We start from the raw sequence: 19,701 nt of genomic DNA, 5'->3' as shown, positions 1-19,701 counted from the left end.
ACATGCAAAACATAAATGAATGGATAAAAATTAAGATGATGGGATGAAACGGCGTTCATCTGAAATAAAAAACACATTATCTAAATGATCAACTTACATGCTCTTTCTTTCCAATACGCTTCTGTGTTTTACAGATCATGTGTAAAATTATTCATAAAGTGTTTTCTTGTTGGTAAAAAAAACCCCCATCTGTTTCACCATTAGATTTATTATTAGCAGTATTTTAAATAATTAGTCAAAACCTGCAGAGGAAAATGTATCACCCAGCTCTTGACCAAAACATGGAGCGCAACAAGGAGAGAGAGGTTATTAATCAGACTTTATTGATTTTGCACATAATGCATGACAAAAATGGCAAACTGCCAATATGCAAGTGATCTTCCAAAAATCCACAAATCATGGTTTTTGAGGAGTTATTAAGAGGTGCCAAAGCTATTAGTTGGTGAATCAGAGTGAAAAGCTTCTCTGGTCTGCTGACTCTTTGTTTACAATTGTTTTGTGTGCACATTGCCAAATCATGTAAAAAGTTGTATTTTTTTTGCCCACTGGGTGTTGTGTAAAACAGCTTCCAAATATATCTATTTTTTAATTTTTTTTTGTGACCTGTCTTGGGTTCCTTAGTCAGATGCCAACAACCAGGGTGAATATTTACATATGTATTTAAAAAGTTAGACAATGGTTTTGTCATTTAAATGAAATATGAATAACTCAAACCTACTGTCTTCTGGTGTAAAAGGGCAAGTCTTTGTTCTCTAACTGACTGACTTACTGTTGTTTTTAAGACCATATGTCCTACCTATTGTGTGTTATAGAAGGCATAGAATCTACAAAACCAAATATTTGTTTTATTTGTTATATGTTCTTTCTCTGCAGGGCAAAATCCGAAGGTAACCCTTGGGTGATGCTGACCTCAATGCTGCTGACTCGCTGCCAGGAGTCAGAGGTCAGATTAGACCTGGGTCAGCAGGTTGTCACCATGGTGAGGTCCCTCTATAACACCAAACACAAGCTCCCAGTGCAGGTAATTAGAGAACATATAAGATATGTTATAGTTGTTTGTTTTTATTCTTTTAGTCTTTGACAAACAAACTTTGACAAAAACAGTTGATTTTAGATTTTAAAAAAGTATGAAAAATGCAGACTATAATATTGCAGCACGGCATTGAAGGGATGTGTTGTATTGACATATCGGCACACTTTTTGTTATGTTTAATATTAGGAAAATACAGTGAATTTATTGCACACCACTGCATTTACTGTATTTAAAAAGTCTTACAATAATCTAATAATATGAAATATTAAAACTGAGCATCAATGCATTTGTTGCTAAACATTTTGTAAGCCTTTATTTTATTTATTTTTTGTATTTTGGCCTTGTTTTCGTCACATACTCGCATCACACGTTTTCAGTCGATCTTTTATCTCCAGTGTTGTGGACTAAACTTGTTTGAATTCAGCACAGCTACTCTGCAGCACCAGCGTTTTAGCCCGTATCTTAATACAGGAGCCTAAAGCTATTAAGCATGTAACCCGCTGCAACGCGTTAGCATCAGCTCAGTGCTTTTTACAAAGCATATATATTCATCGGCTCCTCTTTGATAGCTGACGTCCCTTAATGCTATTCATGCCCTGCTGAGCACCATGCAAGTAGTAAGCCAAATGTCACTCTGTGTGTCTAAGGCTAGCTGACTGTGATATTAGTTTAGCGCTAATGCTATTCAGTGTGAATAGGCTAGTGTCTGCCAGCCTGTCTGATATTAGTGTGGGAAGGGGGTGGGAGGTGGAGAAGGAGGCCTTTTACTCTGCTCTGAACAGCTTTAATTTGAATCTGCTGGAATGAAACCGTCAGAGCATGGGGGAGTCAGATTTCATCGTGTTATCCATACATTACCGGAAGGGAGCTGGGAGCCTGATTCAGTCCTATCCAGGAATTCATGGATAAAAGTCTTCCTAATAAGTATTTAGGGCCCTATGAAATCTATTCTCTTTTGATTTTCGAATTTGTTCTTCTGAATGTTTTAATTTTTTCACCTAAAAAAATGTGTTTTGGTGGAGAAATACGTTTTTTACTATTTAATATGAAAGGATCTCAGTTTTGATAAATATTCAAAAATTCCATTGTAAAACACAACTAAATATGTTTTGGTTCAACAGAAAATTTATGCTTCAATATGGTGCTTAAATATCTGCCTGGAAGTCATTACAAAAAAAAAAACAACCCTCCAGTCTTTTTGTAAAATAAAGATCCTTATAAATATGTTTCATATGAGAGTAAAGAAATTTTTGAAAATGAAAAATGTGCAGTTTGCACAATATCTCATAATCATTCCATTAAATATAATTTAACACTATTAGATTGTAATTGTGTCCTATTGGACTCACCGATGACGATGATCAGTACGCTGAAATTATCTGTTTGGTTGTTTTTCTGTTTTCACTGGAAGTTTTCGCAGTGTTCATATGCTGCTTCATCACTTGTTTGCTTTGACTGACCCAACTATCAGATTCTATCACTGCTTTGCCTAAAACAGGCGCCGCTTTATTAGTTTTCCTGAGGACAATCTGATTTCACACACGCAGCTGCAAAGTCTACGATTAACTTGCAGTCCTGATTTTCTTGTGAACAAGTTTGCTAAAATGAGCCTAACATTAGCCTGCTTCCTCTCTGTTTTTGATAGGACTCTTTGATTGTTTGGGTTGTCGTGTGTTTTCTTATGTGCCCAAACATTTCAGCTTGTATCTCGCTGGGGCTGCAGATGTTGACTGCAAATTGCAGGCAGCATTTGTGAAGGAGTTTTCAAAATGTGTTAAAAATGTTCATGGGGGGCGGGGTTCTCATTTTCCTCGCATGAGTCGCAGGACCTCGCTCTTGTGTTGCTGCAGTTTTCAGCATGTTCAAAAAAATTGGCGAGGCAAATTGTGGGAAATAGTCACACAGTCGTCGCGGTTGTCTGGAACTCCTCTCTAACCCTTCTCATTTTAGTTTCTGTGCGTTAAAGTGCACGAAATGTGAGAACTTAGAAGCAGTTTGGTGATCTATGAAGCTAAACTGTGACTGATTGGAAACCTAACAGAAAATCTGACATTCCAGACACCCTGGGAGCGCAACAAACTTGGGAATAAAGTGACAATAAACTGCAAATTGAGACTAAATTGCAGCAAACATTTACACAATATGTATGCAAATTTCCAACAAATTTTAGCTCAAATTTTGTATCATAACTACCAATTTAGTGTGATTACTAGTGGAAATTTGCATGTTGTCTCGCAATTTTGATTCTCCAACTATAAGTGCCGACAGTAGCAGCCCAGCCCTTTTACAGGAAACTTGTTGTTTTAATTCAGAAATCATTTGGACGTTCTCTAAACTTGGTGCTTGGTGTTAGATGCTGTCATTTTTGGATGCCTGTAAAGAACCTCAGGCCCCTCCAACGCACCACATGACGCAGACGGGAGGCTGCAGCGGCCGATAACGGTCTTTTCCTTGTTGTGAACGACGTTGTAAAGTGTAAAAACACTTCAGATTTTCAATAAAGTTGCAGATTCACTGAATCACTTCCACATATGAACAAATACATGACATTCTTTGTTTTACAGTTGATTCCTTTATATTCATATGATGGAGCCCTAAGTGTTGTCTGTGGAGTATTTTCACATCGATTAACCTTCAGTGTTCCCTTTGTTTCTGCTCCCTGCTTTTGTTCTCTATTTTTGTCAACTCATCACTTCTCCCATCCTTTCATTCTCTCCCCACCACCCCCCCTCCCNCACCACCACCTTTTTTCAGTGCGTACGACATGTGGCACACCTGCTGCTCCACAACCAGCCGAGCCTCCTGCAGCCCGCACTCAAACTAATGTGTGAAAGCGAGGACGAGCAGCTGCTGCAGCTGACTCTGGATCAGATCAACAACATGAGCATAGTAAGTGTCAAAGTACAAATCTGCAGCGTCCAAGTTCAAATTGAGGCCAAGTGGGGGGTTTGAATATTTGACAAATCGTTCAGTTAAATGTGCCTTGAAAATTGTACAGTTTTACTGAACTCAAGACTTTAGATGTCTTTTATTCCTCTGCCACCTGTCAGATTACAGTGAAGCCTTATTGTGTGCAGTTTACAGGTTTATATAAAAAAGGTAGCAAACGTACATATACAATACAGTATTAAAGCCTGAAACTAGAGTAATTTAGTATTTTTGCTTGAAATGGGGCAAAACTGATAAAGCCAATTATCACATTCTGTTCTGTGTTTCAGTAACATGCTGCTCAGTAATTAATCCATTGTCTTTCTAAAGTTAGACTTGGACATTATTTTTTTCTACTTATTATTGTCTCATTTTACACATGCCTGATTCTTTCCTTGTAAAAGACTTTAAGACTTGCTGAAAATTGCCTATTTGACTGCCCTTCATTGTGTCATCGTGCAATAATTACAGCTCTTTTTTTGTTTAGTTTAAACCCCTAAAAAATTTAAGGTGCAAATTTTCTGCAAACTGACTTTCTGCGCGGTTTAACTCATCCACAGTGGCAGTTTGCTTCTGTTGCAGGACCTAGAAGCAGTTTTAACCTTTCGTTTTTTTAAATAATTGAATCACTTGAGTTCAGATCAAAGTGCTCAGGTCAGTATGTCAAACATTTTACTCACAAAATGACTTAAATCAAACACAGTGCTTTATTATTCATTTAAGTATCAGGGTTCCTACAGAATCTTTGTTTGTTTTTATTATTTTGTAGGTCTGGATAAGAATGTGGTAAAACATGTGTGCTTCAAAACTCTTTGTCCTTATTCAGTTTTCTTAAAGATAAAAATCTGAATTTCCAAAATCTGCTCATTGCTTTTCTGTTCAATGGAAAATCCTTGCAGAGTGTGTAGGAAAGAGAACCATTTTTATTGAATAAGTTTAAAAAAATACCACATAGATGTAGCTTATTTATCAGCATTATTTACTGATTATTCAGTCTAAAAGTAACTCAGCTCTAAACATATGTTGATTTTTTTTCATTCTGGAATTAAATATGATTTTATTGAAAGAACATCATGTTTTAATAAAAAAAAAAAAGACTTGAACCTTTTGATCAAAGCCATAAATTTATTAGTAAACAGGCCAAATGAAGAAGTTTGTTCTTTTTTTCATTGATTATTTCTTTATTTGCATCCAGAAGTGGTTTTCCCCACTAACCATATGATATAATAATGATATTTGGAGCATACAGAAAACAAACCTTTAAAAAAAAAAAGACCCTAAAATTTGTTAAAAATTAATTAATACAAACATGTCTGTGAACATTAAGTTGCAATTAAGTAATAGTCCAAAGTTCTAAAATAGAAACTTTGTAGGAACCTTAAACTGTTTAATGTTATATTTGAAGATAAAAGGAGAGTCTTTTAAAATGATTGTTTCTAAGAGCTAATGTGCAGAAATAAAGCTGTGGCAAGGTGCTAGATTTTCTGTCAGCAGTGGCCTCAGATCTTTGTTTCACCAATACACAAAGAGCAACCATTATCATATAGTCTGAGGACCTAAAATATACATTTTCATCGCTGCTGCTTTTTAAGTTTAGATGAGGTTCTGTAAAGGTTGATGAATAAGCCAACACTCATCCGCTTGTCAGCTGTTCTTTAAGTTTCTATAGTTGTAGGAATGCACCTTTACATAAGCAGGTAATCTCTGAAGAATGTGTGGGCTGCTCTCCACAGCTCCTTCAATCAGATAAGCAGTTGTCACAAAGTAAGTCTCTCAGACCCCCGCAGACCCCCTCTCTCTCTTCCTGGATCAGATAAGCGAAAGCCTCAATATTAACTGATGGAGCCTTTATTAAATGAAACGATCGGGGCTCCTATTTCGGTCGACCTGCTCTTATGCCGCGGCGACAAGAGAACGGAACCGAGGGAGGTATGGCGTGTGGGAGGTGGCGAGAGAAACGATATGTGATTTGAGATGTGTGAAAATGAAATCAAGTGGAAGAAAAATGGCTGTTTGAAATGGGTACGAGGAAGGAGATGACAAGGGAAATTACACAGACGGCAAATGTATAACAGTGTAAAGTCAGGGCCTAAAGGGGCAGATGTGCTGCAGCTTGGAGCCTGTTGCAAAGATAGTTTGTGACTGTCTGTATTTATTGTCCGAGCGCAGCTTTATATGAGTGCCCAAGAGGTGTAGATGCAGTAACCTGTGTGCTTTGTTTGAAAGTTTCACTTTCAGAGAGCAAAAAGGATTATTTCCGTAAGTCTGTACCAGGAAATTCACTTATAATAGCAATAATCTTTGTAAAAAAAACTAAATCAGAAAGTTTTACCTTTAGTGTCTGATGTTTTTGTGGATTTCTACAAGGTCACACAGATTTACCTGGCAGCAGGAAAAAGTGATTAAAGGAACAAAACCTTAATTTGTATAAAAGGGTTTAAAAAGCCAAGACGTTATTAGAATCACTGTCAGGCCACGTTATTCTTTAGTTGAAACCTACAATTAACTGTATCTCTCGTCTAAAAGAAGCAATTTAGTACCTACATCACTAAAACTTTTGTTTAAGTTAATTTTTTTTTGTTTTTACATTTGGTTGTAACACATAAAAATGTGTTTTTGAGATGATTTTTATCTGCACTGATTCCAACTTCAGAAAAAAATGTTTTACCAAAATGTGAGTACGCAAAAAACGCATCTGCACGTCTCACTGGCAGCTTGGTTGCAAAGACTGAAAATTTTGAGAGACGGCAGCTAAACTTCCTTAGTTTTTCTCGCAATTTTCTCACAATTTGGAGTTGCCAACAAGTCTCCAACAGTCGCAGCCCAGTGAGTTACCACGGTTTCTGATCGGTCTGACATTTTGACATAAAACACAGTTGGGTTTGGAGAAACTTTCACAGAAAATTTCATACAGAAAATCGGTTTGACTGAAGATGGAAACAAAGTGCAAAAATATTGACAGTTCAGTCTATAAGTGTATAATTTATGCTTTTTGGGGAAAATAATTACTCAAGAATATTCATAAAATAGATCCAGTGACATTTGTGTTTGCCCAAAAGAGCAGGGGAAAAAACTGCAAGATTTAATAACAAAAGATGAGCCTTTTTTGTTTATTTTGTTTTGTTTTTACCCATCTACTTATGTTTTTTGCCTCAGGTTTTTTTTTTGTTTGTTTTCATTTTACAGTATTTTAGGCCTGTACGAGAGGACAGCACTCAGAGGTGTTTTATCAGATCTACAAATAGCCTGGACTTGTCAACAGCCACAGTGCAGCAGCCATTAGCAGATCAGTATCTCAGGATCAGACGTGATTGATTTTAGCTCAGCTTGGTCGCTCAGAAATTCACTGAGCAGACCACGGATGCCTTTTAATTGAGTGTTTTTACCTTTCAGTCAGTTCAAGCGTTTCATTAAGGTTTGCTCTTTTGTAAAATTTGTTTCGCTTCATCCCACCAGTTGGAGTTACGATGTGAAAGGTTTCCTAAATGTCACTCGTAATTTATTACGACATTAACGAGCCTTAAGTTTTGTCTGGCGACAGCGCACAGTGAATTATTGAACACAGCACTTGTAATTAAGAACATAAAAAACCACATGCAGCTAATGACTGATTGGCAGCTTTTATCATCACGATCTGTTCGAGGGACTCTGTTTAGTATTTGATGTTGCAGATTACGGTTCACATTGTTTTCCTCGGCAATCAACACATTTTAAATACTGATGTCCCCCTGAGATTATGATTAGACAAAATTAATTATGAAGATTAGTTTTTAATTATCACAGAGTTGAGAAAAGCACTTTGAATGTGGTAAGATGGGAGTTAATCTTGCTTTGCATATACATGTTCTTGTTTGGCTGCGGTGTGGTAGGTAAATAGGTTTTCTGAGCTCCAGTGGAGGAGGCCACAGCGGCTTGTTGTAGGTCTTAAAGAAGGGAGGCAAAGAGTGGGAGTAAGGTAGATCGTTTTAAAGGGAGACAAAGAGTTAGTAGAGCAAGTAATGAAGAATGGGATGCATTCTTGAAGCAGAAAAACGCAGTGTGTTCCTTTATTTCGCTTCCTTGGCAGCAGAAACTTGCACAGCTTTCAGGGTAATGCCACACAGTGTCGTCTCATTTTCTTCCTTCCCTCTCCTGTCCCTCTTAGAGAAGATGTATGGGCTGTGGAGGGGGAAGAGTGGAGCATTTCAAGTGGGAGCCAGGCTAGCCTAATGGGAGACAAAGACAAAGTGAAGCCTGATAAGAACTGCCCAGCTATAATATGAATGAGTTCTGTCCGGCATACACAGAAAACTACTTGTATACAAGCACAATTACACATAAACGGCTAGTGTTAAAATCAAAGTTTGCTGCAGCAAAGTCTTTGTGTGTTTTTTCATTTCCTGTCATTGCTTTCGTTTTCTATATGGAAGAGATGAAGATTGCAACACCAGTAGTAGAATCAGGAGTTTCTGAAACTTCAACAGATAACTAAAAAAAGGTCTTAAGGTCCCCTTCACACTGGATGACACCCTGCTATGCTCTCTATGACCAACATGACCTGTTAGAACGTGGCTAGACTGCAGCAAATTTCTGTGTGAAGGCAGACATGATGCTGCTACACTCTTAGTACTCACTAAATAATTTTTCTACTAGTTTCTATGTTCCAGGAAGCCCCTCATCACACTCTGCACGTCCAGCCTGGCACAGCTCTCCCACATAGTGTCAGGATGTAGCTATGTGCTAGAATATCACACCATGCTAGGACGATGATCACATCTGAGCCACATTGTTTCCATGTCCTTGTCACGATCATGTTCACGTATCTTAGGTATGAGGGCAGCTTTGCTAATATTGTTTCAAATTCTCAAGGACCAAGCCATGCCAGTGCATGCGGGCCACACTCAGTGGATACACTGTCACCACACCATACCCAGGACACCAGTATACTGCCACCACAGTTATAAATCCCCATGACTCAGGTACAGAATATTTGAGCGTGCTCAAAACCTCCACTCTGTTTCCAAAACGCACCTGCAGACCCCATCAAGACCTTGCAAAGACCATTTAAGTTCTGGTTCATTTTTGAAGCTGTAACTGGTTCATCATCTAGAATCAAGGAACCCTAAAAAACTTGTATCAGATAGTTCTTTTGTAAACAAACTATCCAGGAAATGAAGACATTTGAAGACACTAAGTAGGTCATCAGATGAGGCATCCGAGTATCACTACCTGTTATTGGCAAAACTTCAACCATTCAGTTGACGAAGCAGCAGCCGAGCCAGTGATTAGAACCCACAAAACTTAAACTTTATCACAGCAAAGCTCCTAATACAAACAATGATTGGCCCAAACTTTTTAATGCTCTGGCCCAGAGTAAGAGGTTTGGACACTGAATGAATACATTTGTGGCACTTACTGATTCTAGCCACACTTTTTTTTAAATATAAATTATCTCTTAAGGTCAAAAGGTTTTCCCAAAATGAAAAATAAGAACTGTTTATTACTGTCAGTTTACAAAAACTATAAATATATATTTAATGGTTCTGATATTTCACAAAGATTTGGTGACACGACTCTTACCTTACCCTCTACTTTTAAATATCCTGAGATGTCGTTGTAGCACCATGTCTCTATCATATAAAAGCCATCTTAAAAAGTTAGTATTTTTACGTTCAGGGCTCCCATAAAACATCACAATGCACCAGGACAAACACATGATATGCACCATCTGTAAATAGGAAACTATAGTTTTGTATATTGTTGCACACCATGTTGATTTTATTCAGGTGAAAAAAAAAGGTCTGAATTGTATTACAACCATTTTAGTTTCATTCTTTGTGTACAAATTCCATCTAATTATGTTACCTATCAACAGTACAAGGACAAAAGCATTTAGAACGAGGTGTTAGCAGCGTAATATATTATATCTAATGGGAAGTCGAAAGATAATCATGCTGGCTAAGATTTCTAGAGTGGACACTTTCCCAAATATCCAGTGAAGAGTGATGGCCTTGCTTACGGTAAACTCTGCAGCACGAAGACAAACACATCATTTAATCTGTTGTAACAACAATGCTCCCTGGGCCTACTTATGTTTCTATTACTGTGACTGGCCGGTTGTGACTCTGGGAAAGATCAATTCACAACCTAATTCCTCCTTCCTTTTCCCCTTCTGCGCCAGTTTTTGCTTTTCTCACTTGTTTTAAATTGAACCTGCACATCACTGTGAGTACATAATCAGGTTAACTACTTGGCCTGTCCAAAGAAACAGATACACCTTGTCCATCTGCCCACTGGAGTAATAACAAAGTGTGTGTGTTTGAGTGAGTGAATATGTGTGTAATTGTTTAAGGGGGCTTGTTTACAGGTTTGGGTGCCATATTGGACCTATTAAACTCTCTCTGTTTGCTCGTTACTTAGTGTGTTGATCTTTGTGTGTTTGTTCATGTGCGTCACAACCTGCTTTTTATTTTTATTTTTTCGCTTTACAGCCTCTTCTTCTGTCGCTTTCAATCATGTAACCCTGTAAGCAAGAACTGTTTGGTGTTGGTGTGTGTGTGTGTTTGTGCACTCAGTTTGATGTACCCCTAAAGCCCGGGGACAGCGAGAGTGAAGGGATGGGAAGCTGCGCCTGAGGACTGAGAGGGAAAGGATGAGAGGAGGAGAGAAGGAGATAGTTGTGTCTTGTCTGGCATTCCAAAGAAGCTTTATGATTTAAATGATAAAAGAAGGCGTGGTAATGCATTATGTATAAGGCATTGTACGTGTACAGAACTTTCAATTAAGCTCTCAGCTGGGTTTAACTGAGTGCAAACAAAGACGCACGCAGGAAGCGAGTGACGCACAAATGGAAAACAAGCGCGCAAAATACTGACCAGACAAATCAGGTAAGATTTAGTGGCCTTTGAAGACGAGCAGAAATGACAACCTCACGTCTGTGACAATGAAAAATGTCAAGAAATGAAGGTAAAAACAAGAGTAAGAGGAGGGCTGGGACATCTTATGGCTGCAGTTTGATGTGCCAGTTCTCTTGTCACGCTGAGTATTTGTTCACTCACAGTGCACACCAGCTGCGATTCTGAGCAAAGTCACATGAGACAGAAAATGCCTCTTGTTTGTGAATTCTCTGAAGAGACGGACTGCGTGTTGTTTGAGCCTTTTGAGGAGATTTGGAGGGGCTTTTAGCCTGACACACAGCTGTGAACAGAACACGCACACCTCAGGAGAAGTTGTCAAGGCTGTTGATCTTTGATAAAGAAAGAAGGGGATGATGGATGTGTTACCCCTGCAGTCAGATCGGACTTTCACTGGTTTGTTCGTTAGGTTCACAGCCGCAAAGGCAGCTGGTGAAACTCAAAAACCTGGACATGATAAGGGGGGCAGGAACTATTAATTCACATACAGGTGTGTCAGACCTACAACCAAATGTCTGCCACCAAGAAAGCCGGGGTATCATGTAATCCTCTTGGTGCATGTTTTGTTAATTTGTCTGTCTGTTAGCAAAATATCTCATGAACCATTGAACAGATTTGAACAATTCTCTTAGAAAGTAATCATTGGATGTACATTTACAAACAGTCCCACCAGCTTCATGACTGTTGATCCTATGCAGATACTTGTAAACAACAATTCAACAAATCTTTCCAACTCCAGACAGTTAAAAAAAAGAAACAATTGAATGCACAGTTTTGCTGTCATTTTTTTTTTTATTATTTCTTTTTTTTTGATGAACCATGTTGTTGCACTGTGTTTGGCTAATTGTAACCTCTGTTCAAACTTTGGTTGAGTCTGATAATGACAATAGTGTCACTATTTAAAATGAAGCGCTGCACATGGCACGTCCTGCTCCAGACATAAACATCAGTACATCCTTGTCTCTGGCTCTGCGGTGGATCAACTTCGACCCTGTCCCATTTTCCCTCTGTACTTTCACACTTGACACCTATGGGCGACGAGCTCGTATCAGACACGGGTTGAGAAATGATGTGTGAAAAGGGCTGTAGGTCGCTCCGAGAAAATGTGGGTATTGTTTTGAAAGGTCAAGCGAAATTGGGTCCTGATTGTTTTTGTGGTTTGTTGTGCTTTTAAGCCTCAGTGTAAATGAACAGGAAGGTTCATAAAATGTCCACCTTGACTCAAACATAAATTCCCATTTTTTGCATCAAGCTTTTAGCTTGCTTAAGAAAACAAAAAACAATGTAAATGTTTAATTAGAGGACGTTTTCGATGCCAAACCTTTGTAATGTTTGAGCAATGTCCGTGCTTAAATACTCAAATTTCCTTTATTATTTATATTTATGAAAATATATTACATATATATGTTTATTGCAGGGATAAAATGCAGTCTTTTTAAAGTTGTAAAGATGTTTTGTCCATTGAGTCATAGCTTAGCTTTGTCTTTAAAAAAAAACCTACAAAGACTCACTCCTACTGAGATCTGTGAGAGGAGTCAGTCAGGAGCAGCAGACAGTGGACTGAACCATTCAGGCATCTCAAAGTCTATTTAGAAACATCACGATTAGCTGTTTTAGAAATTTAACAAATGGAGTAAAAGGGATGAACTGCACCTTGTCATTACATTAAACCAGCTTGTGCTGCATACTTACAGCAGGTGAAAACGCAGGATTAAGACCAGTTCCTGAAATGTGACAGAGCTCTTCATGCTGTAAGCAGGACATAAAGTTATCTGCGCCACTCTAACATCAAGATTCCCCTCCATCCCTCACACTTCTTCACATCTATTTTCAGCTCAACTGTCAATCTGAGTGACTCTAAGACTCAAATCTGCTGTCTCTCCTGACACTGTCAAACTGTAATAGCCTGGGAGGTGAGCCTGTGCTCACATTATGTACTTGAGGTCTGTTCAAGACTTCCAAGCTTTGCAGGAAAGACTGAATTAGTGTTTTTAACGTGCATATTTCTTTCTCCGTATTGCTCTCATTCTCCAGCAGGACCATAAAATCTTTCCATTGACTGCACATGATAATTCATCTGTATGCTGGAACTCTAATTTGGTCCCTCCGCAACCCTGCAGGTGTGACGTCTCAAACATCCAAATCACTGTGACACCTGCATCTCTCCTCCCTGGTGGTTGATGTCGAGTTACATTTTAGTGACATAAAAAGAATCCCTCAGAGGTTGTACGGGTCAGCATCACAGCAGATCAGTCATCTGGTCAAATCCCCTGAAGGGCTGAGCACACAGCTCTGCGGACGTCAGTTTTGTGGCACCAAGTTTGCTTCTGCACACACCGTGCGTGCTCCAGGAAAACAGAATAGATGCTTGTTTAGTTCCTGTCCTGTAATTGCTGTCTTTGCTGCATCAGTGCTGGAGGTTGTACAGCCCAGTCTGTAACTACTTTGTCAGATATGAGGACAAGATGATGCGTCCGTTCAGTGAAGTGAGCCTCAGACGTCCTGCTGATTCTTGCACTTCTGCTCGTGGCAAACTTTAACTTGCAGTGGCAACAAACTGCACGTGCAGCGCATTCACAACCCTTGATGATCAAAGTCTTTGGCTTTGTTGTCCTTTTGTTTTTAACTTCTCTGCTTCTCTAGTTTTAAATCTAATATTTTATAAACCCTATTGCTGTGTTGGCGTCATGGTTAGCATGAATAAGTTGGGTTAATCTTCATGTCACAGGTTTGGCTACAATACAAATGAACCCTTTGATCCTCTTTATCTTTTTAAGGACTTTTTTGTATTTGTGTTTCATGTTTTTAAAGGAATGCACACGAGTTTGTCTTGTACTTTTTAAATATTATCTTTCAAAAACTTGAAACTTAGAAATAGGTCAACACGGCTCCAGATATGTCATATTGTACATTTGTTCTGGGCCTCTGTCGAGGCAGCAGAATAAAAAGTCTGAAGCTGAAGTGTGAAGGTGTTTTGAAGTGCTTCACTTTGCCTCTGCTGTGTATTCAGCCCTTGGAAGCCCTCGGTGTTCTTAAAAATGTATGCGCCAACTGCTTTGAGTGCATGTCTTCTTTTCTCCTCTTTGGCTGGCTCTCTTTGTCTTTCTTCATTGCAGATTTTTCTTTAACACTCCTACTTCTTTCTTCTCCTTCATTCCCCTAATTGTCATTATGCCTAACTGACCTCCTCATCCAATCTCGTTCCCCTGCCCCAGCTTGTCATGATTCATCTGGCTCCATCTCTCTATAGAAGGCCTAGAAATTAAATTATTACTCATTCATGACATACAGCAGTATATCTCTATAAGTGTTATATGTCAGCTCTGTCTTTCTTTGGTCCCAAACTACCCATGCACTTTAGCCTACTTGATTGAAAAATGCACACAAATCCAGAATATTAATGCTCTTTTGCAGATCTTCTCACACTGCACCCCAATATGATCAGTAATTCCACCAGGGCTCACTATCATTACCAGTGACAGCAGCTAAATGTCTGTGAACCCTCATGTGCAATGCTCAGGTCTCAGCATACAATCTTTTTTTCATAGTCTGTTGTGTTTTTTTCAAAGAGATTGAATTGTCCTCAAAATGAGAGGGGAGAAAAAGTGAGTGAGGCTCACACAGAGACGAGAGATTTCAGAGGTGAGGCGGAGAAACTCATCCAGCTCCACTCATCATCTCCACAACAGACGAGAAGACATGGACTCCACATTCATAATTGATCGGCCCCAGCTCCAAAAATACCCTGACAAGGACCAGCTGTTGTCTGCCTGCGCGCACAGATAGATGCGCGGGCTTAATAATAGAGACAGCGAAGGGGTGAGAGGTCACACAGGAGATGGGCTGAGTCACAGTGAGAGGCAGAACTGAATGCTGCCTCTGCGTGGCCTGTAAAGCCCTCAGAGCGAAGCCCCGGTGGCATTTAGCTGCTTGAATTTGCATGGAATTCATTGATGTAAAGAGGCAGATGATGAGATTAAAATATTACGTAAATGGTTTGTTTCTGGATCTGGGAGCGTGTGTGCAGGATTGTTCCGGTGGCTGAGAAAGTTGCTCCTAAAAACACAAGTGACTGCAGAGACGGAAGAGAGGCTGTGTGTGTGTATGTATGTGTGTGTCTGTGTGAGAAGGCTCATCCCAGAGGAATGGTGGTCACCCACAGGGTCAACACAATATGTGATGTGACACTGTGACCCCATCAGGTTTCTTCAAGCGTGTGACACTATAATCATTCACAGCTCTCACATGCTGCGGCTGAATCAGAAAGCCTCCTTCAGTGTTGCCAAATAATTCTGGGAAATTTTTAGCTGTTTTCTGGGTTGCCATTTAATAGGCCCTGAAGCACCCTTGTGACTATTCGGCCATTATTCTCCCATTTCTGTCACAGTTTTCGATTCAGATTCAGATGGCCTACTTCAGTTTTGAAAGAACACATATAAAAAAAAATCATCAAAACATGCAACTTGATTAGGAATAGTGTGCTTGATGTGTGGTAGGAGTACATTGCACAACGCTGACAAAATTTGCAACGAACTGCAAACAATGTTTCCATTGACAGTAATGTAATTTTGGCAAAATCTAGCCCTCTTTAAAACTTAGTAGCTCAGACCTACTTAACAGGAGAAGTAGAGTTTAAACAGGTCAAACTTTACGTGACTAAACTGGCATTTTTATGGCTTTAATGATTTGTACACAATCACAATTTAAAATGTATAATTTATAAATAATCTATTTTATAAAGATTTTATCACAGAATGTTGCTCTTGGTATGATGATGTCACGCAGACTTTTAAGCTGTCTGAACTTACTAAACATTTTGCAAACCAACTCATCTTTTTTCTAGTCTTGACATTCATTATACATCGAAACAGGCATTTTTGACTTCTTTTACCCTGTGTGTCCCTCCGTGTTAAAAGATTTATGTTGTTTTCTCTCCAATTCCGGCAGAGTGCAGACATCCAAACTCTCATACACCGCCATTATATTTCAGCTGTGATTGTTCTCCTAAAAGCGAGAAATGAGGGGTCTTTTTAACTTGTCATATCTCTTAGATAAAATGCTGTAGACACATTAAAATTGACATCTGTGACCACTAGACGCTTCTTCCACTTAGAGTTGAGGATTTTTTTCACAAAGGCTTCACAGAAACTGTTTTCTTCAGTCTCAGTTTCTACTCTAAATTTCTGTCTGCCTTTCTCGTATTAAGAATGCTGTCAGGGAGTGACAGACACAGGTCTGTAGTTACCATGGTGACTCTAACAAGCAACTGGCAGCAGCTTTGACATTTATTTTAACTTGGTTCTCTTTAAGCTTATACAGCTCATTTGTCAAAATTTAGGGATTTTGTCAGCTTAGATTTTATTACAAAAGTAAATCTGAAATTAGAATTGAGCTTTTATAGCAGAAAGTTGACGTATGTAGAGATTTTAGGGAGTAGCTAGATTGGCACCCTTCATCATATCTGCAATCATTTTAGATGAAAAGGTGAAAAAGATAATCAAGTTTGAAAAGGGAAGTTGATCTTATTGCATGTGTGTTTACATTTTCTTACTCGTGTTTTTCCTCCCCCTCCAGGAGACAGCCTCCTCCTGCGACGCAGAGCTGCTGTCGTTGCTCCTGGATGCGGGCCTCTTGGTGGGCTGCGTCTCCTCAACCCTGTACCCCCTGCTCAGCTCCCACATGCTGTCCCACCAGCAGGAGGGAGGCTGGGACGTGGAGAAAGCTGCAGCCGAGCTGATGGCGGCGGGCCACGGGCCGGAGGCGGGCTCCCTGCTGCTGGCTCACCGCGGAACCCACCGGGCCCAGTTCACCTTCAACTCCGCTTTGGCCGTTCTCAGGAAGTGGCTGTGAAGGGTGAAGGGGGGGGGGGGACAAGGTTTGAGGGGAAACATGCAGGAAGGGAGGGGAGGATTGGTTGTTTGGAACACGGCCACAAACTGCAGCGTGAAAGCAGAAATGCAGCGGTTGTTGAGAAGAGGATTGAGATCTGAGGAAATGATGGCAGCAGCACACATTTACTTCTGTAATTGAGTTTGGGGTTCATTAACAAGCTGCTCTGTTTGGCTTGAAGCTATAAGAGGTGACGCCTTTAATACTGAAACTTGAGCTCCATTAGGAACACACGCAGAAATATATAAACACATCCTCTCTGCTGTCACTCAGCCATGAATGAGGAGCTAATCAGAAGCTGAACAAACTGCTCACATTAATATACAGTGTGTGTGTGTGTGTTCGGTTGTGTGATAACGTAATTGAGCAGTAGCTGGGAAGCGGTGGGTGGATATTAGCCTATTGTTCCATGACAGGTTCGCCTCTTTAACGTCCCGTCGTTAAACACCCCGCCTCTGCTTCATTGTTTTCTCCCTAATAATATCTAATTAATTCCTTCTAAACAAATTAGCCCTGGTGCTTCCCTGTGCTCTGTGTGTATGTGTGTGTGTGAGGGTGCGCGTGCGTGTGTGTTGATGTGCACCCCAGAATGGTGGCGTCGTGATTTGTTCCCTCTAAATCAACACGAAACCTAATTACGGGTTTTATTCCGTCCCACCTATCAAACCTGAAATAAAGAAAGATCTAATGATAATGAGTCTTTGTGTTTTCATTCTCACCGCATCTCAGTCCTGTCTTGCTAATAATCAAAGAAACTTTTCTCATTTCTTCACTTCTTTAGGTCGCTGGAATGCCTCGTCTCCGTTTGAGGAGAAATGTTTCAAAGGTAAACCTGTTCACCTTTCACCAACTTCGCTTCTCTTTTAAATGAAAGGCTTCCGTAAAGACCATGTCCGTCTCATGATGAATGCATTCAAAACATTTGCATTGTAATTACAGCATATTCACATTGTTCCTGGGATAATTACAGCCCACTGACCCAAACAATGATTATGCATTTATCCGAGCCCTCATGCACTTTTTGTTGTGTTGCACAATTATTTTAAAACAATTTAGTCAAGTGTTTTCACTGATCATCACTAACGACTTGTAAAGGAAGCAACCAGCTGCTGTTTGCTAATGAATCTCCTTTCGTCAAAGCATTCAAAGCTTTTTTTTTTTTTTTTTTTTTACCCCTCATATAATTACAGATGAAGGGGAAGAAGAGCTTTACAGCAGGTAATTGCAGGGCACAAAAAAAATTACATGAAAAATGTCTTTATTTAACTTGTTTTTCAAAATCATTCAACGTGTTTGTACCAACGGAAGTACAGGACAGCTAGTTTTCTTCCCTGTGCTTACAAAAGAAAATAAATAACATCAGACAAGTGTGTGTTGGTTATCGGATCAGAAAGAGCTTCCAAACTCTAAAAAGAAAAAGAAAAGATTTAGGAAATTGCCAGGTTTGTAGGCCAACGTCATCCACAGCCTCCTCGTGCATACTGTAATTTCACACAGTAACACAAATGTTTAGTTGAGAAAACAGGAACAAACTAAACTGTATCATGGAAAAGTGTAAAGGTTTAATATTACCCGATGTCGCCTTCTTTCACACCAGTATGCTTTTTGAGAGAGTTCACTTTTTTTTTGAATCTTTGTAAAACAATGTTAAAGAAAAACTGTTCCTCGTTTGACTAGCCTGGAGAAAAGACTTCTGCCTCTTTCTCCGTACTTTGCTCTATGACTGATGTCACGGCTGATAAGTTATTACTACTGATAACTAGTTGACAGAACATCACTTCAAAAATGACCAGACTATCTATCTCTTTAAACTTAAACGTTCAAGCATAAAAAAGAGAGGAAAAAGAAATTACAAATGCTGATTTCTGTAGCAGGCTAACATTAGAACTGTGAGAAAAAAAAAACTGTCAACAACTGATAACTGTTTCAGTGAAATATTTTAACTATGTTTTTGTGACTTTGAATTATGGAGAAACTTGAAATCTACCAGGTAAAACTAGGAAACTGAATTCAGAAAGTCAGCAGGCAAGGGTTCATGCTGTAACCGGAGGGTTGCCGTTTCGAGCCCCCGCTCCGTCAGTCTCAGCTGTTGTGTCCTTGGGCAAGACACTTCACCCGCCTCGCCTACTGGTGGTGGTCAGAGGGCTCGGTGGCGCCGGTGTGATGGCCGCCTCACTTCTGTCAGAAGCTGTGGCTACAATGTAGCTCACCATCATCAGTGAATGAATGTGTGAATGATTATAGTATGAAGCGCTTTGGGGTCCTTGGACTAGATAAAGCGCTAAAAAAGTGCCAGCCATTTACCGTGGTGCCCTGGAAACAAAATGTTGCCCGCACTTGATGTCAAATGACGCTCATTTCCCTCACCAGAAGTTTATGCATCATTATAAATTGATGGGATTCAAAAGGCAGCCGTGTTTGCATTCAGATGTACCTAATCACAGATCACGTTTAACTTCAAGACAGAAAAACAAAAAACTGAAAATACTCCAAAAAGACTATCGAACATAATGTTGGACCACATTTGTCAAGCTGATTTAGAGGTAAAGAAAACCTCTAAGGATTTAAAAAAAAAAAAGTAAACCTAATCAGCATTGTGCTTTAGTTTCAACATCCAGACATGTAAAACCAAAGTGCCGACTGTTCCTGTGGTCTGCTAAATGAAACCATGGCTTAAAGACACATTTAAATCTGTTCAGGCTGCAATGAGCCAATCGTGTTTTTTGCATTTCCTTCCAAAGTTTCTCCTAATCCTTTAAGTTGTGGAGTTTACTACGGCGATTGCCGCATTGCTTATCTGCAAAGATTTCCGTTCCCTCTGCCTCAAAAAAGAAATGAATAAATAAAAGATTAATTCCCTCAAATTCCTTCTTGATTAGGTTTCTAGTTTAACGTTTTCTTTGCGATCCCCTTATCATTTTGTTCCACTGTGGTATTTTCTTGCCCAACCTATCTATT

General features: G+C 39.5%; 1 protein-coding gene across 1 annotated transcript in view; it reads left to right on the top strand.

Moving 5' to 3' along the window:
- nbas (NBAS subunit of NRZ tethering complex) overlaps positions 1-17,437 on the top strand; it is a 174,465-nt gene extending 157,028 nt beyond the window's left edge. Inside the window, exons 51-53 of the mRNA XM_017427358.3 lie at positions 874-1,021; positions 3,788-3,922; positions 16,429-17,437. Of these exons, the coding sequence (XP_017282847.1) occupies positions 874-1,021; positions 3,788-3,922; positions 16,429-16,704 (559 nt within the window). The 3' untranslated portion in view covers positions 16,705-17,437. The remainder of the gene's footprint in view (positions 1-873; positions 1,022-3,787; positions 3,923-16,428) is intronic.
- The last annotated feature ends 2,264 nt before the right edge of the window (positions 17,438-19,701 follow it).

The sequence above is a fragment of the Kryptolebias marmoratus genome, linkage group LG19 (genome assembly GCF_001649575.2).
Source record: "Kryptolebias marmoratus isolate JLee-2015 linkage group LG19, ASM164957v2, whole genome shotgun sequence".
Taxonomy (NCBI): domain Eukaryota; kingdom Metazoa; phylum Chordata; class Actinopteri; order Cyprinodontiformes; family Rivulidae; genus Kryptolebias; species Kryptolebias marmoratus.
The sequence above is the reverse complement of the archived record's forward strand: the minus strand, read 5'-3'. Positions and strand labels throughout refer to the sequence as shown.